Genomic DNA, 25,653 nt, shown 5'->3' with positions numbered 1-25,653 from the left:
GCTTTTAACTGAGGTTTGGATCTGATTTCGCGTTTCTGTGCCCCCTTCTCTGGTCAAACTGACTCGCTGGTCCACTGGGACCTCGCTTCAGAGGCAGTGTCCTTCCTCAGCCCCAGGCATTGTAATGAGGTGGTGGCCGTGTGGCCACTGGGCCAGGCGGACTGCATCCGTGAAAAACCCCCGGGGGGGAAACAGCAAGAACAAGGGCCTCCCACTGCCGACCTCAGTGATTGGCCCCTAACTTCTGAATGTGAGGATCTTCGCTTCACTCTGAAGCTCAAGACCCTTTCCCGTGGCGACCTTCCCGCGGGTGACTGTCTGTCTGGCGCAGGCCATGGAGGGATTCATCTCTCCCTCCCTTCCTCAGCACTTCTAGAACTGCCCTGATGCTTAAACAAAAAGAAAAAAACAAACATTTCTTTTGAATACAATATCCCTGAGTCAAAACTTCAAAAAGTGTCACTATTTGCAATATCCATACCCTCATGATAATATAGCTTACTATAATAATAATTTGGCTCACTGTAACCACCCACTAGTTTTTAATTTTTTAAAAATTCAGATTTGCTGTTAGCTTTAAATGTTTTATTTTAAAATTTCAACAGTGCAAATAGCTAGGATATATACTTGATTTTAAAAAGCAAGCTGTAGAACACTGTCTAGTATGATCTTGATTTTGTATAATGCTTATTTCATACAATACATATAATTGTTTTTGGCAGTTATTTCTTGTGGGGGTAACTGGGGGTTAGAAATAACAGTAAGAATTTTTATATATCATATCCTTTTGTATTTACATTTTTTAAAGCATGTACTATTTTATACCATTATTTTAAAAAATACTAAATATGGGCAAATCTAATGTTTATTAGCTTATGAACATAGCTATAGTGTTAGTTTTATAAACCAGAGTCTGTATCTCATAGCTCTATAGTTGTTTTCTATAGAGACTACTAATATGTGGACGTGAACTCAATGTTGGGCTGTGAACAAAAATATATTAAAATTAATTGATCATCATCTGTGATTTGTGCTACAGAGTATTTGCAGAACTTGCAACAGTGACCTACAGCTATTTGTTTAACGGCTCACACAACTCAGATTTTTCTTGTAAAAAATCTGGAAGCTTGGTCAATAGCAGTCCCTTTTCCTGACAATCAGCACTTGGTCTCCACCCCTCTGCAACACAACCCTATTGTACTGAGCCAGGCCACACTGCTACTTCACCTGCCTGCTTCTCTCTGCATCCCACCTGCCCTCCTGCGTGCAGGCTGTTAATGCTAAATGAGTACAGCTGGGCGGATCATTTTACATTACCCAGAGCAGCTGGCTCTTGAAAAATGGTTGTTGCTTTCTACAGCTAGAAACTACTATATGCCGAATCTGTGAAGACTTCTTGGTGTCCCCACCTATATAGGTTCAGTGGCAATAATATCCTGTATTGTTTTCTATTCCTTTAAATTTGATACACCTTCTAGCCACACAAAATCGGATGTCATTCCTCATAAAGAAGAGAGCAATTTTCAAAACCTGCTGGTTAATAGCCTCCGCAGCAAACACAGGATAACATGCCAGGATAGGTGCTGAGAAAACCCCACTGCCTTTACTTGACCATCCAAGTCCTAACAAGGCCGGGCTGCTCACACGAGGGTTATCCCGAAGAGCAGGACACTCCCACGCTGTAAACGGTCAGGTTGTCTCACCTGTGAAACAACCAGATTGATTCAAAAGTAATTCCTGGCTTGGGGTTCCAGATCCATTGGGATCTGCCGATGCTGCCTTGGGGGTGTGGGTACCCTTCCCAGCATTCCAGAAGCTCACTGGAAAGGGTGCATTTCTCTATAATCTGGATGCAAATGGCCAGTTTGTTTCCACAGGAAAAATTTATCTGTTTACTTTAGTAGCGTGCAAGCTCTGAGGGGCAGTGAGCTACGCCGGCCTGTCGGAGTTAAACACAAACGCATCTACTGTTGGGGAGAGAAAACTTTTAATAATAAAGGAGCATTGGAGGAAATAATAAACATTCGTTCTGGCAGCCCCAGAAGTCCACCCACTTTCTTAATTTGGAAAGATCTCTTCGCCTGCCCCCAGCTACACGGTTCCCTTCGGGCCTTTTTCGCTCCTGCTCTCCCGGCAGGACAGGGAGGAGTTCCGGACTTACGCTGGTCTGTTGCACTCCCGGACAGCGGCGCGGACGCCCCCTCCACACGTTCTGGAGCAGGTTCCAAACGGAGTCCAACTTCCCCAGGATCCATCAATCGCGGGGGCCTCCATTTCTTTGGGAACACAAAATCCAAACTTGCAGTGCTGTATTTAATAAGGGAACAATGAGGGAGAGCTCGGTGCTGAGACATTGCAGGACCCGCTGTCCTTCCAATACACCCTGTGCTAACTGACTTCCAGGTGCCGGTGGGAAAGGCTGCAGTGCCATCAGCTGTGTGAGTGATGGACACTGTAGGGCTTTTAATCTCCGACTTATTGATTTTAGGCTGAGTCTTCATTCACAACTGGCTTGAATAAAGCTGGCCAACAAGTGGTCGGCTCCAGGCTGGTCCGGGCGGCCAGCTTTGAGGTGCTCAGTGAGTCGATGTGGAGAAATAAGGAGTGGAAATGGACACACTGGCTGTAGCCAGAGCCAAAACGAGTTACTGGATTTGCAGAGCAAGTCTCCATTAACAAGGCCCAGAGATGTTGCGAGCCTGTTAAGATACAATGCTTTACTGCTTCCCATGGATTTGAAAACCCATTTTTTAATGAAACAGGGGGAAAAAAGCTAGTTCCAGAATTCCTCTATAGTCACTCCACAAGACACGAGGACACACTAAAGCCAAATGGACACATTACAGAGAGCCCTGAGCTTTATTGCTTTTTCGTTACTAATGGTTTCACATTCTCCAGCCCCGAGCAGGAAGGAGGCCATGGTGTTTACAACAAAACAAAACACAAAAGTCCTCAGCAGGACAAGGGAGGCCAAGAAACCATCTCAGGCCTCTGCCGTGGCCGGCGTGAGGCCTGACACAAAGCCGAGGCCACTGAGCAGGGGACAAAGGGAGAGTGGCAGCCCAGGCGGCAGGAGGGTGATGCCCCGCAGCTCACACAGGTCTCCAGGCAGAGCGAGTGCGACTTATCCACAGGGAGGGCACAGGCCTGGAGCCACGAAGGCCAGGGGGAGGCGATGGGGGTGGGGGGGGGAGGGAGGAGGGGGGGGCGTGGGTTCATATTTGGGGAAAGTGAGCAAAAAGAGGCAGGTGAAGGTCCCAGGCTGAATGGCTGGTCCCAGGAAAGACTTGGTGAACGAGTGTAATTAAACTGTCTATTCTGCTGCGTCTTCTCCCTCGTAAGTAACCTCTCTGAGTGTCTGAGGACACGTCCCTTTCCCTAGGCTGTTTGGCTGAGACCTAAAAGCTTCTGCCTCCAAAGAATCCTGGGCAACTTGCTACCCAAGACATGCGGGCAGAGGCAGAGGTGCCCACAACACCCCTGAAGCCACTTCCCATGCGCCTCTACCCTGGTCTTGAACATTCTGGGCACACACGCACTAGATTAAACGAGAGCAGCAGCTGTCCAGGCAGCGGTCGCCAACTGGTGGCCCGTGAGGTCCGAAAGGCTGGCGACCGCTGGTCTAGAGCGCCACCCCCCAAGGAGAATGCGACTTGAGTCACATCTTTAAGCCAGACTAACAGTTCCTAGAAGCCACATTAAAAGAAAATGGGAATTAATTTTAATATCCCTTATTTAGCTCAAAATATCTGAAACATTATTATTTCTATATGTAAAATCAACACAAAATTATAAATGAGTTTTTAAATCCTTTTGTCCATCTAGGTCTCAACACCTGGCATGTTTTTCCACTTAAGCACATCTCGGTTCAGACTGACATTTCAAATGCTCACCAGCCGCCGTGGCTAGTGGCTGCCATTCTGGACAGCACAGGAACAGGTGTAGCAGCAAAAGTCTAGTTTCCACTAACAGCGCTGTGCCCTTCGGGGAGTCACTGAACTCCGCTTCCACAGATGAAAAGCGACCAAAGTTGTCTTGGAGTGTAACAGGGGACAGTGCATCTAAGCACCCACTACGCAGCTGAGCACATAGGGACCAGACTTAGAGTTAGCAAAAATAATGGCAAACATTTGCACTTAATATTTGTCAGGCCCTGTGCTAAGCATTATTAACTTACTTAACTTCCATATTAACTTACCTAACTCTCACAGCACACGACGAAGTAGTACTGTTAGTTAACCCCATTTCTACAGAAAAGCAAGGGAAGGCACAAAGGGGTTGAGGCCAAACCTTCAGTAAGAGGCGGAGCCTAACCATTAGACCATCTGACTCAAGAGTGCACCCCTAACTGTGACATATATTGCCTGTCTCTCCACTGTGAGCAAATGGGGCCATTCTGACATCTAAATGAAGACTGAAATTTAAAATAAAAGCAAATTAATGGTTTGGTAAATCTAAGTTGTCTACTTGATATCCATTCTCCCTTTCATCCTTACTACAGACTCTGTATATCCCCCGATTCTTAAACAGATAAGAGTGGTCAAAGAGATGTTAGCAGGATTCATTGGGTGAGATTCTGGGAAGGTTCTTTGCCCCTTTGTTCCTTGCCCTTTGGTTTCATTCTGCCTGGAACTCAGACTTGATGGCTGGAGCTGCAGCAGCTATTTTGTGACTTTGAGGATGAAGACCATTTGCATGTGATAGTGGAGTAGAAAAAAATTAGGAGCCTGGGTCTCTGATGATTTGGGGGAGCTTCCACAACAGCTCCATGACCTGTTTCAATGTGGACTAGAATTTTTGTGTCAGAAAAAATGATGCAGTTTGCTTACACTACTATAATTGGGTCTGACCTGGACAACATTTCTAATTAATATATAATTGAGGTCATAGCTATTGCCCAAATTTAGCCTTCGAGTCTTGGTGCCAGATACACACTTTATAAATTCCACAAAGTAAGGAAAAAGTTCCTATGATGATTCATGAAGTTTAATAATAAGAAATTGCCTGGATATATATATTTTTTTCTCCTTTTGACACTGTTTGCAGTCTGTGCTCTCTCTATTCTATAGATGCTACTTCCATAGAAGAACAAACAATAAACTTCAGAGAAAAATGCCAGAGTGCTACCATCCAGCACTGCACGCAAATGTCCTAACATGGTCCCTTTAAAAAAGTAAGCTTCTAATTGAACACTGGTCTACAAAGGAAACACGTCTACCTATATGACCATGGACAGGTATTCAGAGGAGAGGAAGAGCCGCAGAGGGGCAGGGGGCAGCCTCAGGTGACAGAGGCTGGGAATCGTGGCTGTTTGGCAAATATGTGCCAAGACAGTCTATTTTTCCAGGCAAAGCTGACAAACAATAATTACATATTGGAATAGCCCTTACATCATAACAAATCATTAAGTGGCTAGTAGAACCCCAGCCAAAATATAGTCAGCCTTTCCTAAAAGTGTCCAGATCCATTTAAATGATATTTTACCTAAATAATCGCCAAGTCGCTTCAAAAAAAAAAAAAAAAAAAAAAAAGAGGTTGGAAAAGGGACTTGGGGATCAATTTTGTGCCAAGGAGGCCTAAAACGGAAGTTTCAAACCTGAGACTCACAACCAGGGTTTAAATAAAAATGTTAATGGACTTAACAAGAGAATGGGGAAAATAAAGAGACAGACACGTTCATCACAAGAACATTTGTCAGCAGCTCTGGAGAGCTCCCTGCAGAGGGAGCAGGGCGGGAAGAAGAGAAAGGAAAAAAATGAACCCCTCCGCCCAGGGAGGCTGAATTTGCTAGAGGAAAGTGTATGGTTTTACTGCCAATTCTATAAAAACAAAATGAGGAACACACAGAATTTCTATGCCAACATCCCTGGCATTTGTAAAATGCATAAATACTCTCCAGGCAAATAAACACACACATCCCCAGTTCTTTAGTAAAAGTTACTAGACTCGGACACTTTTCCCCACTTTCCTAAAACACAACTAGAAAGGTCCCCATCATTTTCTCTGCAGAGTTGCTGCCCAGAACGTGTTCTGAATCGGCCCTTGGAATGCCCTGAAGTCCCTCATTCTTGCTGAACTCGAGCATACATTGAAAAAGCCTTCTGAAAGATCTCCCACATTTCCCATCCCTCAGGCATAAGATGACCCTGCAGCCCCTTATCATCTGCGTCTGCTACAAAAACAGAAGATTGGAAAAGGACACAACACATCCTCCCACGTTCTGTGTTCCAGGATTGAGTGGGATACCATGTCACTACATGGCACTTGGCAGCCTGTTCATGACAACTTATTAAATATAATTCACTGAGTCATATTATTGAGAATCCTTCTTTGTTAGAGTTTCTTAAAGCAATAGCATGTGTCAGAAATGGACATATTGGATGAGTACATCAGATTGACTAAGAACCACAACACAATGCTAGTGATTTTTCTGAGATTAAACAGGTTCAATGTAAGTAAAGTAGTTGACTGGCTCTAAGTCAAGCCCACTCACCAAGTCATCAATAGGGTGTCATGTCTACTGGCATCTCCCACCAACTGGTGGCAGCTGTCGGGGCCACTGTGTTTAGGACTCTGAGGCCTCTTCATTTCCTAACGATGAGTGAATTCCTAAAGGCTGCCATGATAACCCAAGAACCTATTCCCCACTTAAAGCTATGACCCTCTGGCCATCAACACGTTGAATTAAATGTCCCACGAAAAGTGCAAGATTCGCTTTGACCAAGGAGATATATTTCTTTTTAAGCTAATGAAAGGTACAAAGGTGGCTGTACCTATGTCTGCATGTAGCTTTGGTGAGGTTGTCATTGGGGAAAGGTGTATACTTAATTGCTGAAGTCCAAGCCATTAAGAAGTGATAAGTTGAACTGATGTAGTCACCAAGACAAGTAAAAAATCACCTTCATTGTAATTTTGTATTGAATTTGATGTTTTTCAAATAATGTTCATGTCTTCCAGCTCATGTAACTGCCTGAGTGATGAGCGAAGAAACCACTAGTCCTCCTGTTTCACCAATAGAAACTGAAACTCAGTTACGGCCCCTTCAGACCAAACAGAGGTGGGAGTTCCGGAGGGCAGGGCTCAGGTGTCGGGGACTCTGCCCTGAATGAACTGTGAGATCTTGGGCAAGCCGCTTCTCTTTCGGTTCCCTATCTATAAAATTGGGGAAAAGAGAATTCCGTTCCGTCATCTCTTTAGGACCCCTTCCATGGAAACTGGTGCTATTGATTCCATAAGGAAAAGTGGAGGGGAAAAATGTGAGATGAGAATAAAATATTAAAAGCGAGCAAAGTAGACAATGGGAAGAAGAGAGAAGACAGGAAAAATATAGGACTCAGAATATAACCCAGGAGTTGCATCATTGCTGAGTGAAATCCATTTTCCATATGGATTAAAAAAAATCAGGGTTTATATGGGTTAGAAAACACTTTCTAACCAAATTTTTGGGTGATGATGATATCACTAATATAGTTACTTTTTTTTTCTGAGATGGATACCAGGTGAAGCAGGTTGCATTAATCATGCTCCTAGATGCATGGGACATTGTTATCATCAGGCCATGCAAATAGCATATTTTGTGTGGTTACTAACAAGTGGGAACCAACTGAGAATTTGGACTTGGATATATCCCAGGTAACATCATCACTTCTTAAAGGGACAAAGGTTGGGGAAAGCCTGGCATCCCAGTAGTGAACACAGTAAGTTTACTGTATTTCTCTGTTTATTTGGTTTTAAGATGTTTCAGCATATATGAATAGAATTCCATTGCCACCTCCAAAAGAGATAGAAAGAAGAAAAAGAAAGATTACCTCACATTAAATGTACCTATACATTAAAAAGCACACTGGGGTTTCAGAAATATCAAAATGAGAAAAAGTATGTCTTAAAATGGAGGCAATAGTTATAGTCACGTGCATTGGACCAATATTAGGCAACAATTTTAAGTTTTCACCATTTCAATAGTAAAACTGAACCTCTTGCCTTAAAAAAGTATTCTTCATGCTAAAACACGCTGCACTAACAGCCAACAGCGGCGACTGGCCCTGCAGCCGAAACCTTGCCCATTTCTGCCCCAAGACAGAAGGCAGGGTTGGGGCATTACTTGCCTTTCCAGGCTCGCACTCGGTGCCATCGGCCCAGGGCGTGTGCTGAGTCTGGCAGCCTTTGCTGTTTATATCCGCTCCATCCGCGTTACTGCACCAGAGTCGTCGGCACTGCACCTGCTTATTTCAGTGACATGACAATCAGAGACAACATGATTAGATGACAGCAAACAAGGCCAGCATTATTTCCAGTTAATGTTTGGCCAATGATACAGTATCCGTTAAAAAGGGGTTTGATTTCTTGGTATGATAAGTGATCAAATATTCCGAGGGACACAGAGGCCAGCTCCTGAGACACATGTCTATGGCTGGCAGGACGTGAGATGGTGTGAAAGGGGGGCTTCCGTGCATCCAGTGCGACTGGAGATCAGGTGTTGGGATTAGTTGCGATTTCAGTTTAGGTTTGGCCTGACCGCAAAACTAGTGCTTTCTTCTAGTAGGCTACATAATTCCACAGCCATCGGATGACTCCTTTCTAGGGTGTCAGGAATTATGAGAGGGAAAAAGGGACAACTATTGTGAACATTTCAGACTTACAAAAAGTGCAAACAGCCACATAATGGATAGCCATGGACCCACCACCCAACTAAAGAAAAACTCACAGGCCCAGCTGAAGGCCTGGTACATCCCTCCTCAGTCCCAATCCCTTCCCCTTCTCCCAGAGATGACCACTATCCTGAGTGGTGGCCATCATTTCTTCACTCCCGTTGCTGTGACCACAAATGTATACTATACATTTCAACTTGAAACAAACAATAGCATTCAGCATTTCAGGATATGCTCATAGGCCTTGCAACTTGCTTTCCCCCTCTACATACACACAGTATGTTTTAGATTTACACAAGTTGATATATTTAGCTCTATTTCGGGGCATACATTTTAAAGAACTTTTCCCTGATTATTCCACTAAACCATGCTCATAATAGAGACATTTAGAAAGTACTAAAATTTTATTTTATTTTACATTAATCCTCACCCGAAAATGGTTTTCATTGATTTTTTAGAGAGAGTAGAAGGGAGGGAGACATGGGTGGGGTGGCTAGGGGGGGGGGAGAGAGAGAGAGAGAGAGAGAGAGAGAGAGAGACATCAATGTGAGAGAGACACATTGGTTGCCTCCCACACACATCCCAACTGGGGCTGGGGATTGAACCTGTAACCCAGGTACATGTCCTCGACCAAGATTGAACCCAAGACTAGTGCATGGGACGATGCTCTAACCACTTAGCAACACCACCCAGGGCTAATAATTTATTTATTAAAAAAATAGAAAAGCCTCAAACTACTCGGTCTTTCCTGTAGTTTCTTGGCTTTTACAGTTGAAAACATGCTCTACAAAGTAATTATTTATCCTGTTATTTTAACTTAAAAGATATTAGGATCATGTTTCCAAGTGTAGTTAATTTTTAAATGTTGTATAGTATTGCACTAACTAGAGACACCATAAATGGCTCAACATTTCTATTACTGGGCATTTGGATTATTCCTAAAGTTTACTATCATGAATAACACAGAAATTAATATAATCATGGATAGATTTTACTCAAGATATTTTATTATGTATTTCTATGGAATCACTGTACTTCCCAATTCACCATGCTATTTCTGAAATTTCTCCCAGCAAAACGAACAAACACATATACCCAGTGAGATAGAATGGGGCACCCCAAAGAAGCACAGTTCAGCTCCTCTGAAATCTGAGAGCCACTGGATCATATCATTGGTCCACATGTTCACAACACATACATCAAAATGCCACACACCCACCAGCTGAGCTACCACCAGAAATGATTTCACAAGAATAACTTTGATGAGCTAAAACAGGGAAACAGGTTTGTCTCATGCGTTACTTTTACTGAATCTAGAAGAATTCCTTTAATAAAGGTCAACTAGACAGGTCAATGGGCACGAGAAGAGACGAGGAGAGAGAAGGGCCGAGCTCGGCCATCACCAGCTCTGCACCCTGTCCTCTGTGAGCATCTCCTGTTGGACTGTCCCGAGAGGGAAATGGGAAAGTGCGGAGAAAGCACCATCTACCAGTGAACACTGTGACTAATCACCTTCGTCATTTCTACTTCCATTAAGAGTCAATGGACCATTCTCAACTTTTCCATGGGTGGTTTATATTAGGGTGAAAATCTAATGGAAAACTACGAATAAAAAGAAGTCCAGAATCAACCCCCAAACACTTACCATATATGGGCACACCTGATAACCTTGTCCAAAAATCAATTCACATTGTTTATTCACATTGTAAAGGAGGCCTGGCTGTTGGGAAGGCAAACTGTAGGCTCTGTATCCAGGTTCGTTAAGCAAACACTCGCCGTAACCAGTGCTATGGAAAGCAAAAATACAGATGGTGAGTGTGGTGGGTGACTCATGGCTTGTCAACACCTCCAGTTGAAAGGGAAGGCCATCTGCCATTGTAATGGTAGGGCGGACAGTTCCTTTTTTTTTAATTTTAAAAATATGTTTTTATTGATGTCAGAGAGGAAGGGAGAGGGAGAGAGAGATAGAAATATCAATGACGAGAGAGAATCATTGACCAGCTACCTCCTGCACGCCCCACACTGAGGATTGAGCCTGCAACCCGGGCAAGTGACCTTGACTGGAATCCAACCTGCGACCCTTCAGTCCATAGGTTGCTGCTCTATCCACTGAGCCAAACCGGCTAGCGCAGGGCAGTTCCTTTCTTATATCTGTTTTATTCTTTTCACCCAGGGCTAAATCTAGAAGCTGAAGTTGTATATTTTGGTGTATACTTGTTTGTACTCTGATTGGCTATGTATACAGCCCAGCTAGTAGGAAAGATGTATCTGTTATAGCATTCATCACATTTCAGGGCAATTATCTTTTTGTTTTTAATTTTGTTACAATCTTTTCCAAAAGACTGTAAGTTCTTAGCAGCAAAGATGGTGTCTTTTTCATCTTCCATAACAACTGATGTTTAGTAAATGTTCGTTGAATAGATGAGTGAGTAAATTAACAACTTTCTTGAGAAACACCTTAGGCCACCTGATTAAGAGTGTAGAAAACCAGCAGCCCTCCAGGCCTTTTGACTTTTCGACAAACACTTCTGGAAAATTCACACCCAGTGAGTTCTGACTAATAAAGCCCTCTCTTTCCTGTGGTTGCAGAAATATACACCCAATGACCTCTGGACAATCACTTAACCTTTCGTACTTCTGGGAGAGAAAAGCAATAAGTCCGTGACACAGGGATATTGTACAATGTAATTGGATCTTTGAGCACCCTGGCAGGAAGCTTAAAAAACAAAACAAGAAAAGAGAGGAGAGAAAGGAGAGAGAGGAGAGAGAGATCGGTCTTCCATTCAACAACAGGAAGTTGTGCTGCAATTTTCATCCACCAGATAACTTCTTTGGGATTGCCTCACTATCCTACCCCTCTCCAAGCCAAAATGATGAAGTTAAAGCCCATAAATATTTGTGGACTTCCTTCATCATATAATCACATTCATGGTCCCTCCCCCAGGATCGGAACAGATTTCCTAACTTTACCAGGAATAAAGCAACATTTACACATTCTCTGTAAGGTTCAATTTTCGTTTTTGCTTAGTCTGTAATCTTCTGAACTCGGGCAAAGACATGAACTGCACAGATGGCAGAGAGTATTTTTTTTCCTCCTCCAAGGAATGTCAACAAAAAAACAACTTAAAAAAAAAAATGCTTAGCTCTACATTCCCCCCCCCCCCCTACAATTAGATTACTACACGGCCAGATACCAGAAGTCTGTGCTACAAGAAAGTTCAAGTCTTACTCTAAAAATTCAGTGATGTATTTTCGACTACACTTTGACCACTTCCAGGGCATGGAGTAATAGTTCAATGTTGGAGCCATGACATTCTGGGGATTCTTGACTCCATCTTCTTGGCACTTATTGCTGTCGTCATGAGGCATATTAAACCTAAGGCCAACAAGACAAGGATGAGAATGTCAATAAATACCCAGAGATTGAGCTGTTATCATTGATTTCAAGAATGCACCTGTCCAGAAACATTTTTATTAACTGATGGGAAGCATTTGTCATTCCAGAAACATCAGTTGTATGATCAACATACCATTCTCAGCTTGATAACTACCCATTGGCCAACAAGCTCAGAGGGCTGTCCTGTCTGCATGACTTTCCCCAATCACAAGTTTAATGCATATGAATAATTTAGCAATGTAGGGAGGAATTTACTTCACTAGCTCATCTTGAAAATGGAAATCAGAGAATTAGAAGTGTGTAGACTTGCTTCATATAAAAGTAAAAGCTGGGATAAAAGTCTGTGAGGTCCAGTCCATTGATTTTTCATGTGTTTGGTTTTCTTTTTCTTTCAAAAATTTGGGTCCCATGCCTGGCCGGCATGGCTCAATGATTGAGTGTAGACCTATGAACCAGGGGGTCATGGTTCGATTCCCGGTCAGGGCACATGCCTGGGTTGTGGGCTCGATCCCCAGTGTGGGGCGTGCAGGAGGCAGCCGATCAATGGTTCTCTCTCATTATTGATGTTTCTAACTCTCTTTCCCTCTCGCTTCTTCTCTGATATCAATAAATATATATTAAAAAACATTTGGGTCCACAATAATTACCAGATGGAGTAACTGCCTAATGGAAATTGTAGGATGGAAAAACTCGAACTGTCTTGTTTGAACTTAAAAGGAGTTCTTAATGCTTACAAGTCCATTTTCTTAAAAGAAAGACTGCCCAGGTTTCTAGTGCAGCTGCACAGTCAGTAATACTACCTGTACCACCAAAGCCAACCCAAGCCAAGCATCCAAATCGACTTTAGCTGTTGAGTTCTCTGTCGTGTAAAGGAGCTGGTGTTTACTCCCCACCCCTCACCAGAGCTTGACTAAATCCACTCTATTTCATCACGTAATCAGAAAACTTCTTTTCATTCAAATATCAGGCACATTTGCTCAAAGCAGGGGCTAGGTAATAATACATATTCATTAAGCACTTACTAACCAATAATAACCAAAACTTTTATTTGCATTCACAACACACAGGACAGTGTGTTAAATGTGTCAGATGCTTTTTTTCACTTAATTACCTATTTGACCCAATGAATAATACAACTACTATCCATGTTTTACAGGTAAGGAAACTTAGTTGTAGAGGTTTAATTACTTGATTGAGGTCGTAAGGCTACTAAGATGGGGGAACTGGGATTGCAATCTGCTTTAGTCTGGTTCTAAAGCCTCTTGTTTGGGAGTATATGTATATAAACGATAGTCCCTCTTGTTAGATGAGTTGTGATTATTTGTCAGGAATATTGTGGAAAGATTTCTATATCCAGAAGACACTGAATTACCTCCCCGTCTTCCTCTTCCACTCTGTGTCTATGGACATTCTGGTGCAAGAGGGGAGGGGCTGTTTGTGAGGCATCCAATGACACTCAACAGATACAAGAGCAATTGCTCCCCCCCCCCCCCCCCGCACCAATGGCTGTTGGGATTTTTATCATCAGAAAGTCCGGACTGAAACACCTTAACATGTAATTGTTAAAAGGTTCAGTAGAAAATTTGTGATTTTCACTTTACTTCACTGCGAGTAAACCTAACTTCATGAGACAAAGCACCAAAATACAAAGAATTCATTAAAGGGTTAGGAATATACTTTTTGTTTAATAACTCATATCATCCACCAGATTTCATATTTCACTTTCTGATACTTTTGAGATGGCGTATATATGTATTGTGCCCACTTCACAGGTAGGGAAACAGCATACAATTTCAAGTCAAGCAGAATGTGGAACCATTCAGTCCAGAACTTGGTCTCTGGCTCCCAGACGACCTCTGCCTGAAAGCAGGTACCCAGCGTAGTACCGCCAGGTCAGGCTCAGAGGAACAACCACCCCTACCTGTGCAACTGGTGAGGACTAAAGGGCATCATGGAAGTGAAAGCCCCTTAACTATGCCGCCGACTTGGGTTTTTGTGCAGGGAAGATATTCGTTAACTACGCATTGAATTTTTCTCAACAGCTGAAAATAATTTAGTTTTTGCTACTCAAAATTCTCACTTTCCTCAAAATGTCAATGTTATACACAGTCTAAAATAAGTTCATAAGCTCTTGTTGGAAGGAAATTAATAATATTTCTTCAAATGGTACACTTTTCTTAGCCATATGTTGGGGAGAAATGTTAGTCTGCTAATGGAAATTTTCCACCCTTTGAATGCCTTCCTATTTGTAATTTTTCCTATTCCATTTCCTAGGAAAGGAACAGCAGTCCTGTTGAAATGCCACCTATTCTTCACGGTTAAATCTACCCTCCTACCTACACTTCCAAAGAAATGTATTACATTTTATGTAAAATAAACAAATATTCCTAAAAGATTCTGTTAAAATAGGTTTGGGAAAACCAAGTTAAACAAAATCAACAGTTTACTATGGAACTTGTCAGAGCCTTTATTTTATACCATTTAGCCTTGTGACTCCAACCAGGAACAGACTAGACAAACATTTTTTAAACTCACATAACTACTAAACTGATAAGAACAGATACTACACTTGATCTTAGCTACAAGGCTGAGAAGCGACCTGGAGAGTATGTGAAATACGCCAATCAGAGAAAGACGAATGCCATATGATCTCACTTAAACGTGGAATCTAATGAACAAAATAAACAAAATAGAAACAGACTCATGGATACAGAGAACAAACCGACCGACAGCTGTCAGAAGGAGTGAGGGGGTGGGAGACGGGTGAAAAAGGTAAAGGGATTAAGCAAAAAACAACCACCACAACTCTGAGACAAAGACAATAGTATGGTGATTACCAGAGGGAAAGAAGGGTGTGGGGGAGGTAGAAGAGGGTACAGGGGAGATAAAGGGTGATGGAAGAAGACTTGACTGGGTGGTGAACACACAGTACAATACACAAGTGATGTATTATGGAATTGTACACTTAAAACCTAAATGTCACCCCCAAAAATTCAGTAAAAAAAGAAAATTTTTAAATCACTTTTACAAAACTCATTTTTCTCCCTGTAATAGCATGGATGGACCTAGAGCAGTGGTTCTCAACCTTCCTAATGCCGCGACCCTTTAATACAGTTCCTCATGTTGTAGTGACCCCCAATTTCATTGTTACAAATTGAACATAATTAAAGCATAGTGATTAATCACAAAAACAATATGTAATTATATATGTGTTTTCTGATCGTCTTAGGCAACCCCTGTGAAAGGGTCATTTGACCCCAAAAGGGGTTGTGACCCACAGGTTGAGAACCGCTGACCTAGAGGGTATTATGCTAAGTGAAATAAGTGCGACAGAGAAAGACTTCGCTTATATGTGGAATCTAATGAACAAATAAACACACAAACAAAATAGAGACAGGTACAGAGAACAGACTGACAACTGTTAGAGGGGAAGGGGTGGGGCTGGGTGAAAAGGTGAAGGGATTAAGAAGTACCGATTGGTAGTTACAGAACAGTCACAGGGATGTAAAGGTCGGCACAGGGAACAGAGTCACTAATATCATGATAACTAGTATGTGATAACTAGTACATGATAACTAGTCTGGGGCCAGGTGGGCACTTGAAGTGGCAGGGAGACCACTCTGGAAAGTACACGCTTTTCTGACCACTTTGCTGTACACCTGAAGCTAACATAGCATAACCCTGAATGTCAACCGTAATTGAAAAATAAAGAATATCAGACTACAAAACTCCTTTTGTTTTCACTGACCATTCTTTTGGAAATGGTGTTCAAATTCCTGTGCTTTGGGAAACACTGGGGGGATCAGTAGTTTTCAAACTGAGTTCCAATAAATCCTTGAGTTTCATGACAGCATTTGAGAAACCAAAAGGACAGAGAGCAAGCTGACGAATGGGACTCTGGCCACCACAGCTGTGCACTATCAATATTGGGTATCTGATCACATTTCCTTTAGAGAAAAGAAAAGGGGTATGCTATTAAAATATGCTTGAAAGGTGCTAGTTTTGAAATATACCCATTCTATGTTGAACTGAAGTGGAGAGATACCTATCTATCTGCCTTGCTTTAGCCTAGCACCGCACACTGCACAGAGGTGCCTTCGGAAGCCTGGTGGATGATCGAGCTTGCTTAACAGATGATTTCAGTTATGAAGTTAACATCTGACATGAAAATTGATATGCAACTCCATTAGTGACATCTGAGAAAATGATTTCAAAAAGATGTAATTTAATTATCACTTATGAAAGAAAACGACGCAGCTCAAATAGCAGAATAGTTTCTAGCAAATTTACACTATTTTGCCACATGTTCTAACCATGCTCTGCCTCTAAAAGAACAAAAGGAAAAGCCAGTTTCACAATGACCACTTAGTGACCAAAATTCATGTTTTCCTTGCTCTCTCTTTGTTCATTCTCTCCCATGACAGAGGGGTATCCCTGTCTGAATTATAGGCATATAACCAGAAGCAGGGAGGATCTGGATTTGTGAAAATCTCATGAGCTGGGCAATGATGGACCTTCCTCGACAAAGATGTCAAGCCCTCCTCCTCCGATTCCCAGTAGGAAGGGAGAATATTAGACTTTTCATAGAAAATGTGTGCAATTAAACCAAAGATCCGCAGGGGCTGCGGCCAAAGAGGGTGCACGGCATTCACTCAGCTTTCCGGAATCAAAGTCACTTCTCCCTTCAAGGGTCAAAGTGCGTCAATCCTGCAAATTCTACTGTGACTTGAGAAGTGTCTTGCCCTCGAAAGGCAAGGAAAGGCTCACTGTTGCAGAGGAAGAAAGTTTAGGTCACTCTGAACTCAAGGAAAATAGGGAAAGGAAACATACAGATGGCCCAGTTCATGGGCTATGGTAAAAGCCGTGCTCAATCCATTATCTTCGCTAATAGAACAGCTTCTGGAGGGGTCACAAAGGGTTCCCAGTTCAGCCAGACCTACGGGAAGGAGAGAACAAGGGTTTACTTGAACAGGCAGTTGTGGCTTAAGAGTGAAAACATGCAGGAAAGGGTTGGAGCGCAGAGGGCCGCACAGCCGACTCACCTAGGGTGTCACACTTGTCCTGAGCTCTGCAGATGTCCTGTCTGAAAGCAAAGCACACTTAGGGCCTTGATGACACCAGAGAGGAAACATCCGTACCAGCCACCACTTCAGAGCCTTCCAGGCCTCACAACACACCCGCAGTCGGGAGGGGGTTACAAAACCACTGATTTCAGGATAGAAAGCCACACGGAAAGGCTCCTGCGGCCTCAGGGGTGGCCTGGGACTGCAGAAACCTTTCCGACCAGGGTTTTTCCTCATACACCGAGGAAGTGATTCTCGTTTGTGCCAAAGACTCCTGACAACAGGCCTCTCCTCTGTGCTTATGAGTGCGTGCCTGGGAGCAAATCCGAGGCCCGTGGTGGCCAGCAAGGCAAGCCAGCGGGCCTCTTTGCTGCCCCATACAGTTTTTGAGAATATTTTCTAGGTAGCAGCTACGATTTAAACATTGGGAGAGTTCACTTTATGGACAAATGCATATCTCTGACTCCTTGCAAAATCACAGAAGTTGGCAGCACTGGACTGTACCCCGCCTGGTAACAACGGGGTCCATCTGAAGAGCCGCTGGCCCCCTAGAAGGCCACTTCCTTTCAGGCCTGCCCAATGCAGCACCTTCGGGTAAGTGGTTCCCAACAGGGGTGATTATGTGCTCCCATCCCCCACCCCGGCCCACCCCCGCCCTCACAGGGCATTTGGCATCCCCTGTGGGCTGAGGATACTGTGGGTGGTCACAACTGAGAGGAGGGCATGCTACTGGTCAGTAGTGGGCAGAGACCCGGATGCTACTAGGCATGCTGACATGCACAGGACGCCTCACAACAGAGTTATCTGCTCCCAACTGCCACAGTGCTGAGGCGGAACAGCCTGGTGCCCGGAGCTGGCTGCCAGGAGCCTACACCTCCCATCACCTTGCCTGGAAACTGCGAGATGAGAAGCCTCAGGACTGCATACCTCGTGATCAGAATGGCAGTATCGTGCTTGATCCCACCTGTGTTGTTCTTCTGCCACTGGCAGAAGCTCCTTAATGTCGTCTGGGCATTAAAAGAGATGGGCGGTCCCTCCTAAGCACAGAAAAGAGTGATGGTTGGTCGTTGTACCGATTGCACATGCCGTTTCGGATACAGAGAGAAGAAAGAAGAAAAAAACTTGATTACCTGTTCATTATGAATCACAACTAAGTTCACAACAACAATATTAATTAAATTTCCAATAGTGGGGTCTTTATAGATAGAGGCTACCTGCAACCGAGATAAATTTTTCAAAGTTAATTGTGAACTCTGTGTAAGCAGCAAGCAATTCACTTCTTATGTGTGGCTCCACCTAATTGTACATTTCATGCAGCATATGCATTTTTCAGTTTTGAATTTTCATTCATTCATCAAACACTCATTAAAACTATCTTCGTAAAATTATTCATAGATGGACGTTTTAAATAATAATAAATTCTAACACATTTAAGTTTTAAGGTACTTTCTTTAAAAATTGCTTAGCCATGCATCTTAATCGTTCTCTATGCCAAAATACTGGATATTAACTTTGATCGAGCTCCTTCTTCCCAGTTGAAGTCCCGATTGCCAAATTATGGATCTCACATTGACCACGTCTTTGCCGATACTGCTGCTCTGCATGCTTACCACGCATCTGTATTCTCCACAACCCGGCACCTAGTTTTTTCACCCATATCGTTTAATTATGAGAGTTAACATTCTCTGGATGCTTCTCGTGGACTAGACATTGCTGAAAACTGCATATGCATTTAGTCTCTGTAATACCTGTGCTAGGCATCATTCTAACTTCTACCCAACAAATGAAGAAACGAAGGCTCAGAGAAATGAAGTAACTCATCCAAGTCTATATACAGTGGCGAGTAGCAGAGCCAGAACTCTCAACCTCTGTCAACTTGACCCAAGCCCATGCTCACAATTGGAATTCTTAGGACAGGTCTGAATTTATGGGTTGGAAATGGAGTTGAGTCTGTGTAAGGTCTGATTAGATTTTTCTTTCTCTGCTCCAGGACAGGAGAAGGCTGGGACACGTAGGACTGAGCATGGCAGAGGTGGGTCACGGGAGGGTGGAGGGGAGGCAGGCTCCAGTGTGGGGTGGAGAGCACCGGGGACTGGTTCACAGCAGTGAGGGAAAGACAAGGAGAGCCATAGGCCAAGGAGCGGGAAGAAGAAACTCTAAAGCAATGTTCCCAAACATGGTTGCTTTCCACATTCATTTGAGGAATATATAAAAAGTAGATTCCTGTTCAAATAAATTAAGGTCAGTGAAGGGGGGCAAGATCATAGGGACTGATACAGAAAAACATCTCCAGCCCTAACCGCTTTGGCTCAGTGGATAGAGCATCGGCCTGCGGACTCAAGGGTCCTGGGTTCGATTCTGGTCAAGGGCATGTACCTTGGTTGCGGGCACATCCCCAGTGGGGAGTGTGCAGGAGGCAGCTGATCGATGTTTCTCTCTCATCAATGTTTCTAACTCTCTATCCCTCTCCCTTCCTCTCTGTAAAAAAATCAATAATATATATATATATATATATATAAATATATATATATAGAAAACCACCTCCAATATTTCAAGAAAAAAGCAATGTGTAAAACAGTTCAGGACAATTCTGCATTTCTGTTTGAGAACCAGTTGTAAATGCATACATATATGCTTAAGAAGTGTTGAGTGCCATCCGATACGGTAGCCACCTGCCACGCATAGTCACTGAGTACTAGAAACGTGGCTGGTCCCAACTGAGATGTGCAGTGAGGATAAAAACATCCTGGATTTTGAAGGCTTAGTATGAAAAGTATTAAACTATCTCATTAATAATGTTTGAAGTAATATTTGGGTATAAAATAAAAATGCATTATTAAAATCAATTTACCTACTTGTTTTATTTCATGAGGCTACTAGAAAATATAAGATTATATATGTGGCTTACATTGTATCTCTATTGGGCAGAGCCGTTTAGAAACATATCCAAAAAAGCTTACTAATGGTTGCCTCTGGGAAGGATTGGAAGCATGAGTAGGGAACAAGTTATTTATTTTTTTAAAGGAAACAATGACTTCCTTATTTTGTCAATCCTCACCCAAGGATATTTTTCCATTGATTTTTAGGGAGAGTGGAAGAGAGAGAGAAAGACAGAGAGAAACATCGATGTGAGAGAAACACATTGATTGGTTGCCTCCTGCACAAGCCCGACCAGGGCCCAGGCTGCGGAGGAGCCTGCAACCAAGGTATGTGCCCGTGACTAGAATCGAACCCGGGATTCTTTGGTCCACAGGCCAACACTCTATCCACTGAGCCAAACCGGGTAGGGCAGAACAAGTTATTTTTCATCAATGAACTTTTATGTTAGATTTTTAAAAATTATGCAAATGTATTGCTCTTTCAATTCAAAATGGGCATAGAAAAATAGAGGGAGAGATTTCTAGGCCCCACCCGAGGGCTCATTAGAATCCTGGGGAAGAGCCTAGGTGACTGATTCACAGGCAGCAGCGGAAGCCGAGAGACTCACACCTGGCTGTGCGAGCTCGCATGTCAGACAGAGTGCTGGTCTCAGCAACGGGACCAGCTAGATGTCACATCAGTCTCCAAGCCTTCACACGACCATGAGCAAGTGACCCACCTCCTCTGAGGCTCCGTTTTCTTATTTATAAAATAGGGATGGTAATCCTACCTAGCAGAGTTGCCCGAAGGTTTAGAAATTATGCCTTTGAAGTAACAAGCACATTGTCAAATGATCACAGAACAAACACTCAATGATAGCCATGACTGTTACAAAACAGCAACCAATGGACAATCTATGTTCTTTCCAGTCACTTGCCTGAGTTGGTGAAATGCCAGCCCTGAACGATCCTCCAAAGCCCTGCATGGAAGCCCCCCTCACCCCATGGCACCTGTAGGGGCTCATAAATCAGGTTCTTTTATGTGTACTTACAATTGACATTAAAGTTAAAACATAGTGTTGAAGATTTGCTCCATGGAATGAAATCATTTTTCGGTCTGCCACCACCATCACTTCTACAAACCGTGGGTAGGACAAGAAACGCTTTGTTCTTCTGTGGGTCCTCTGTTCTCTCGTGCTGTCCGTCTTGTTCCCATAGGCAGAAAGCACCTTTGCTGCGAAGCCGCTCTTGAGCACTGCCACGTCGTCAGCCAGGCTGCTCCTTCCTGCCCGTTCCCTTGCTCTCGGTTTCCTCCTGTCCTTACTGGGACTATCCCTGTGTTCTGTAAGAAATCAGAGGCATGCATTACATGTCAAGCCACATCTACTTCATATTAAGAACTGAACTGGACAAATCTTGAAATAATGCCTCTCATGTCAAACTGCATACAAAATCAAGTTCAACACACTTCAGACTCTACCGGTGAACCTCAATCTGCACTCTCATCTAAATGACTAAGGATGTGAAATTAGGATCCCCTGAAGTTTCCAGAAATGCTCATTTAAGGTATTAGACAAGAAATCAGGCCTGCGTTTAACAATTGCAAATGATTCTTTTCATTTGGTAACAAAAGTCTTGCTGGCATTTAAGCAGTTTCTATTCATTGTTCTTTGGCATATAGTAAGGGCCAATGGCAGCCAGAGAGCTCTAGAGAATGGAAATGGAGATATTTCATATACACCCCCTCAGCTATTCACTAAGATACAGTATAAAGAGGTCTGAGAGGTGGGCAGCCTAACAGACAACACAGAGGAACTATAGACAATGCATGACAAGGTAGACATAGTATTATTCTATTACTGTATTTGATCATTATGATATGCAAAATTTAAGAAGAGAATCACTGCTATTCAATGCCTCTGAATTTCAGAGCTCAGTTAAGAAAGTTCATTAAACTCAGGGAGTGTGAACAGGTAGTTGGGACCATGATGCATAACAACAGGGAGCGCTAGTCAGTTCCAACTCATGCCCTGCCCACCAGGGTTCTACACACCTTACTGCTCACAGTGTGGTCCTTGGACCAGACGCACTGGCAACTCTTGGAAACTTGTTAGAAATGCAGACTCTCTGGCCCCACTCAGGACCTGATAAATCAGAATCTACAGTTTAACAAGATCTCCAGGTGATTCATATTCATGTTAATGTTTTGAGAAGCACTAGCCTCAGTCTCGGCTTGCAGCTTGTATTGCTGGTGAGAATATTCAATTTCAAAGCCATCAATCACACAATAAACAGAATACGCATAAAAGCGCCTGCCACAATATGCTTTGAATAATAACATGATGCAATCAGTTATCTTGCCTACCAGTTTATAAATGTGCTTGTGTGTGGGCCAGGGAGAAACTTCCTTTTGCCCTTCCAGGTTCTTCTGGCTGGTCTAGATATTACATTAACATGAAGCACTTTAACAAGAGAAAATAGCCAAATTCAGTTACATACATATGTATGGGAACCTCCTGTACATGAGATAGTCAGAGACCCCCCACATACATGAGGATCAGGGACAAAAAGATAAAAGGAGATGTACATGGCATTCTGAGCTAAGGAGGCGGTAAAGAGCCTTGGGCTTCAGAGGGGAGAAAAGTCAATCATTGGAACATAAGAGGAGCAGCTGTTGAGTAGTTAAGTGTTTGTCTGTCCTATGCATAGATCATAAAGTCATTTCTGGTGATAACTCTAATATGCGCAAGACCCTTAATATAGATTCTTTAGGGAGAGGAAAACGTTTCTTGCGAGTCTGTGGGGTCTTGACTGCCTTCAGCTCAAAATAATTCAAGTGCCAAAGGGGCACATCCTCGGGAGGCCTGTTCTGCACCCCTTCAAATGCCACTAGCTGTAGTCTAAAACAGTCCACAGAGTTGTACAACTAAGAAATATGCTTACCTAAGACAGGGATACAATTCTTTACACCACTAGACATATATAATGACAACAAAAAAGTTAAATTATTTAAGTGGCTTGACTTTTTAAGGGTGCAAATATTTCACCTTTATAACCTACTAGGGGCCCGGTGCACAAAAATTTGTGCACTCTGGGGGGGGGGGGTGTGGCGGGGAGGTCCCTCAGCCGGCCTGTGCCCTCTCGCAGTCTGGGACCCCTCAGGAGATAACAACCTGCTGGCAGAGGGCAGGCCCAATCCCTAGGTGCAGCCCCTGGTCGGGCTCAGAGCAGGGCCGATTGGGGAGTGGGGCGCCGCCCCCTGTCATGCACAGAGCAGGGCGGATCTGGAGGTTGCGATGCCACCCTCAGTCACGCTCAGGGTAGGGCCAATTGGGGGGTTGGGGCACCACCCCCTGTCACACTCAAGGCAGGGTCGATGGGGAGGTTGCAGTACCACCCCTTGTCACGCACAGAGCAGGGCCAATCAGGGGGTTGGGGCTCTGCCCCCTGTCACACACAGAGCAGGGCAGATCAGGGGGTTGGGGAGCTCCCCCCTGTCACGCACAGAGCAGGGCGGATCAGGGGGTTGGGGCGCCACCCTCTATCACCCACAGAGCAGGGCCAATCAGGGGGTTGGGGCGCCGCCACTGTCACACTCAGGGCAGGGCCGATGGGGAGGTTATGGCTCTACCCTGTCACACACAGAGCAGGGCCGATCAGGGAGTTGGGACACCGCACCCTGTCACACAGAGCCGTAGGGCGATCAGGGGGTTGGGGAGCTCACCCCTATCAGGCACAGAGCAGGGCTGATTAGGGGTTTGGGGCACCTTCCCCTGTCACGAACAGAGCAGGGCGGATAGGGAGGTTGTGGCCCCGCCCCCTGTCACACACAGAGCCGCAGGGCGATCAGGGGGTTTGGGCGCTGCCCTCTGTCACACTGATCCTGGTACTGGGAGGCCTCCCAGCTCCGCTGATCCCGGTGCTGGGAGGCATATTACCCTTTTACTATGTAGGATAGAGGCCTGGTGCATGGGTGGGGCTGGCTGGTTTGCCCTGAAGGGTGTCCTGGATCAGGGTGGGGGTCCCCACTGGGGTGCCTGGCCAGCCTGGGTGAGGGGATGATGGCTGTTTGCAGCTGGTCACACACCCTTCAGGGTGGGGGTCCCCACTGGGGTGCCTGGCCAGTCTGCGTGAGGGGCTAAGGGCTGTTTTTAGGCTGGCGGGTGACTGAAGCTCCCAACTGCTCCTTTTTTTCTTTTTTCTTTTTAATTCTGGGCCAGCTTTAGCTCTGGCTCCAGCTCTGAGGCCTCTGCTGCTGAAAGCAGGTATCTGGTTTGTTTGGAACACTGTATGAACTCCAGCTCTGAGATCCTGGCGGGCTGAAAGCAGGTTTCTGGGGTTTTGTTTAGCTTCTATATTTGTTACAATGTTTCAAACTGCAGGCTCAGAGGCTGGCAAGGCAGGTGGGGAACGTTGGTTTCCTCTGTCACTGAAGCAAGCAAGCCTCATGTTAGCTTCAAGCTGCCGGGCTGCCGGGTGTCATCTTGGCTGGCAGTTAATTTGCATATCTCACTGATTAGCCAATGGGAAGGGTAAAGGACGTATGCTAATTACCATGTTTCTCTTTAATTAGATAGGATTGCTAAAACAATCAATTTAGGCCAGGATGTGTCTTTTGCCCAAGTTGAGTATTTTAGCTGTTGCTAAAACAGTCCAAATTACCAAATAAGTTCTATGTGGTACAGCTACAGATCGCAGGACTAGCCCAAAGCCTGGTACACAGGATTCAACATTACATTCTTTTCTTCAATTCTCTTCTTTCAGGCATATTCATGGATGTGTACTCATGCCATATGGGTAATTAGGCTGTCATTCCATTTTTAAATCATCAAGTGATTACAGAATAGGTACTATAATGTGCCAGGTATTGAACTTGGATCTTTTGGGTATGTTATCTCACAATTCCTCTCAGACTAAGAAAATTAACCTCTATTTTATAGAGGAGGAAGATAAATCTCAAAGATATTGAGCAATTTTTCCAAAGTCACATAGCTGGAAGTGGTGGCATGAGGAGTCGGGCATGGATCTGTAAGCAGCCTAAGCAGTGCTCTATTAGGTCAGGTTTCTGAAAAGCTTGGGATTGAAACGGACTCAAGGTTTGATGGATAGTTTCCAAACAGAATCTGAATTAGAAGACAGCAGCTGGTCGATATTTTCACAAAGGTTAGGTTCTTATAACAGGTATATAAGAAGCCATGTTGAATCTGATATTTTTAAATGCATAAGAAAATATGTCGCCCTAGCCGGTTTGGCTCAGTGGATAGAGCATCAGCCTGCAGACTGAAGGGTCCCAGGTTCGATTCTGGCCAAGGGCACCTGGCCGGGTTGTGGGCTCGTTCCCCAGTAGGGGGCATGCAGGAGGCAGCCAATCAATGATTGTCTCTCATCATTCATGTTTCTATCTCTCCCTCTCCCTTCCTCTTTGAAATCAATAAAGAAATATATATTTTTTTTAAAAAAGAAAAGATGTCACTTATTTTGTAAGAAAATAATCCCTGTTTAATGTTTTCTGTAAATATTTTAATACAATTTATTATAATCAGTAAAGTTTCATATGTTTAAAGTCTCATTTTTCTATTCTCTATTTCATTAATTTCTGCTTTATTTTCTTCTTTCTGCTTGCTATAGGTTTAGTTTTCCCTTCATTTTCCAGTGTCTTCAAGTGAACTTACTGGCAACTGAAAATA

At 43.8% G+C, this 25,653-nt stretch overlaps 1 protein-coding gene and 1 pseudogene across 11 annotated transcripts in view; both read right to left on the bottom strand.

Moving 5' to 3' along the window:
* Window positions 1-25,653, bottom strand: part of ADAMTS9 (ADAM metallopeptidase with thrombospondin type 1 motif 9) — a 164,116-nt gene that overhangs the window by 110,863 nt on the left and 27,600 nt on the right. For 8 of the 11 annotated variants that reach the window (XM_036331658.1, XM_036331656.1, XM_036331657.1 and 5 more), the window contains exons 4-12: window positions 21,019-21,308; window positions 18,239-18,322; window positions 18,036-18,145; window positions 17,088-17,128; window positions 16,876-16,981; window positions 11,878-12,024; window positions 10,294-10,435; window positions 8,106-8,222; window positions 2,162-2,307 (exon numbers count right to left, since the gene is read on the bottom strand). In XM_036331658.1, coding sequence (XP_036187551.1) covers window positions 2,162-2,307; window positions 8,106-8,222; window positions 10,294-10,435; window positions 11,878-12,024; window positions 16,876-16,981; window positions 17,088-17,128; window positions 18,036-18,145; window positions 18,239-18,322; window positions 21,019-21,308 — 1,183 coding nt within the window. The remainder of the gene's footprint in view (window positions 1-2,161; window positions 2,308-8,105; window positions 8,223-10,293; window positions 10,436-11,877; window positions 12,025-16,875; window positions 16,982-17,087; window positions 17,129-18,035; window positions 18,146-18,238; window positions 18,323-21,018; window positions 21,309-25,653) is intronic. The other 3 variants (XM_036331651.1, XM_036331653.1, XM_036331652.1) reach the window with 3 other exon arrangements.
* LOC118668706 lies at window positions 14,436-14,644 on the bottom strand (annotated as a pseudogene).

The sequence above is a fragment of the Myotis myotis genome, unplaced genomic scaffold (genome assembly GCF_014108235.1).
Source record: "Myotis myotis isolate mMyoMyo1 unplaced genomic scaffold, mMyoMyo1.p scaffold_m19_p_13, whole genome shotgun sequence".
NCBI lineage: Eukaryota > Metazoa > Chordata > Mammalia > Chiroptera > Vespertilionidae > Myotis > Myotis myotis.
This window is presented reverse-complemented; position numbering and strand designations above follow the sequence as displayed.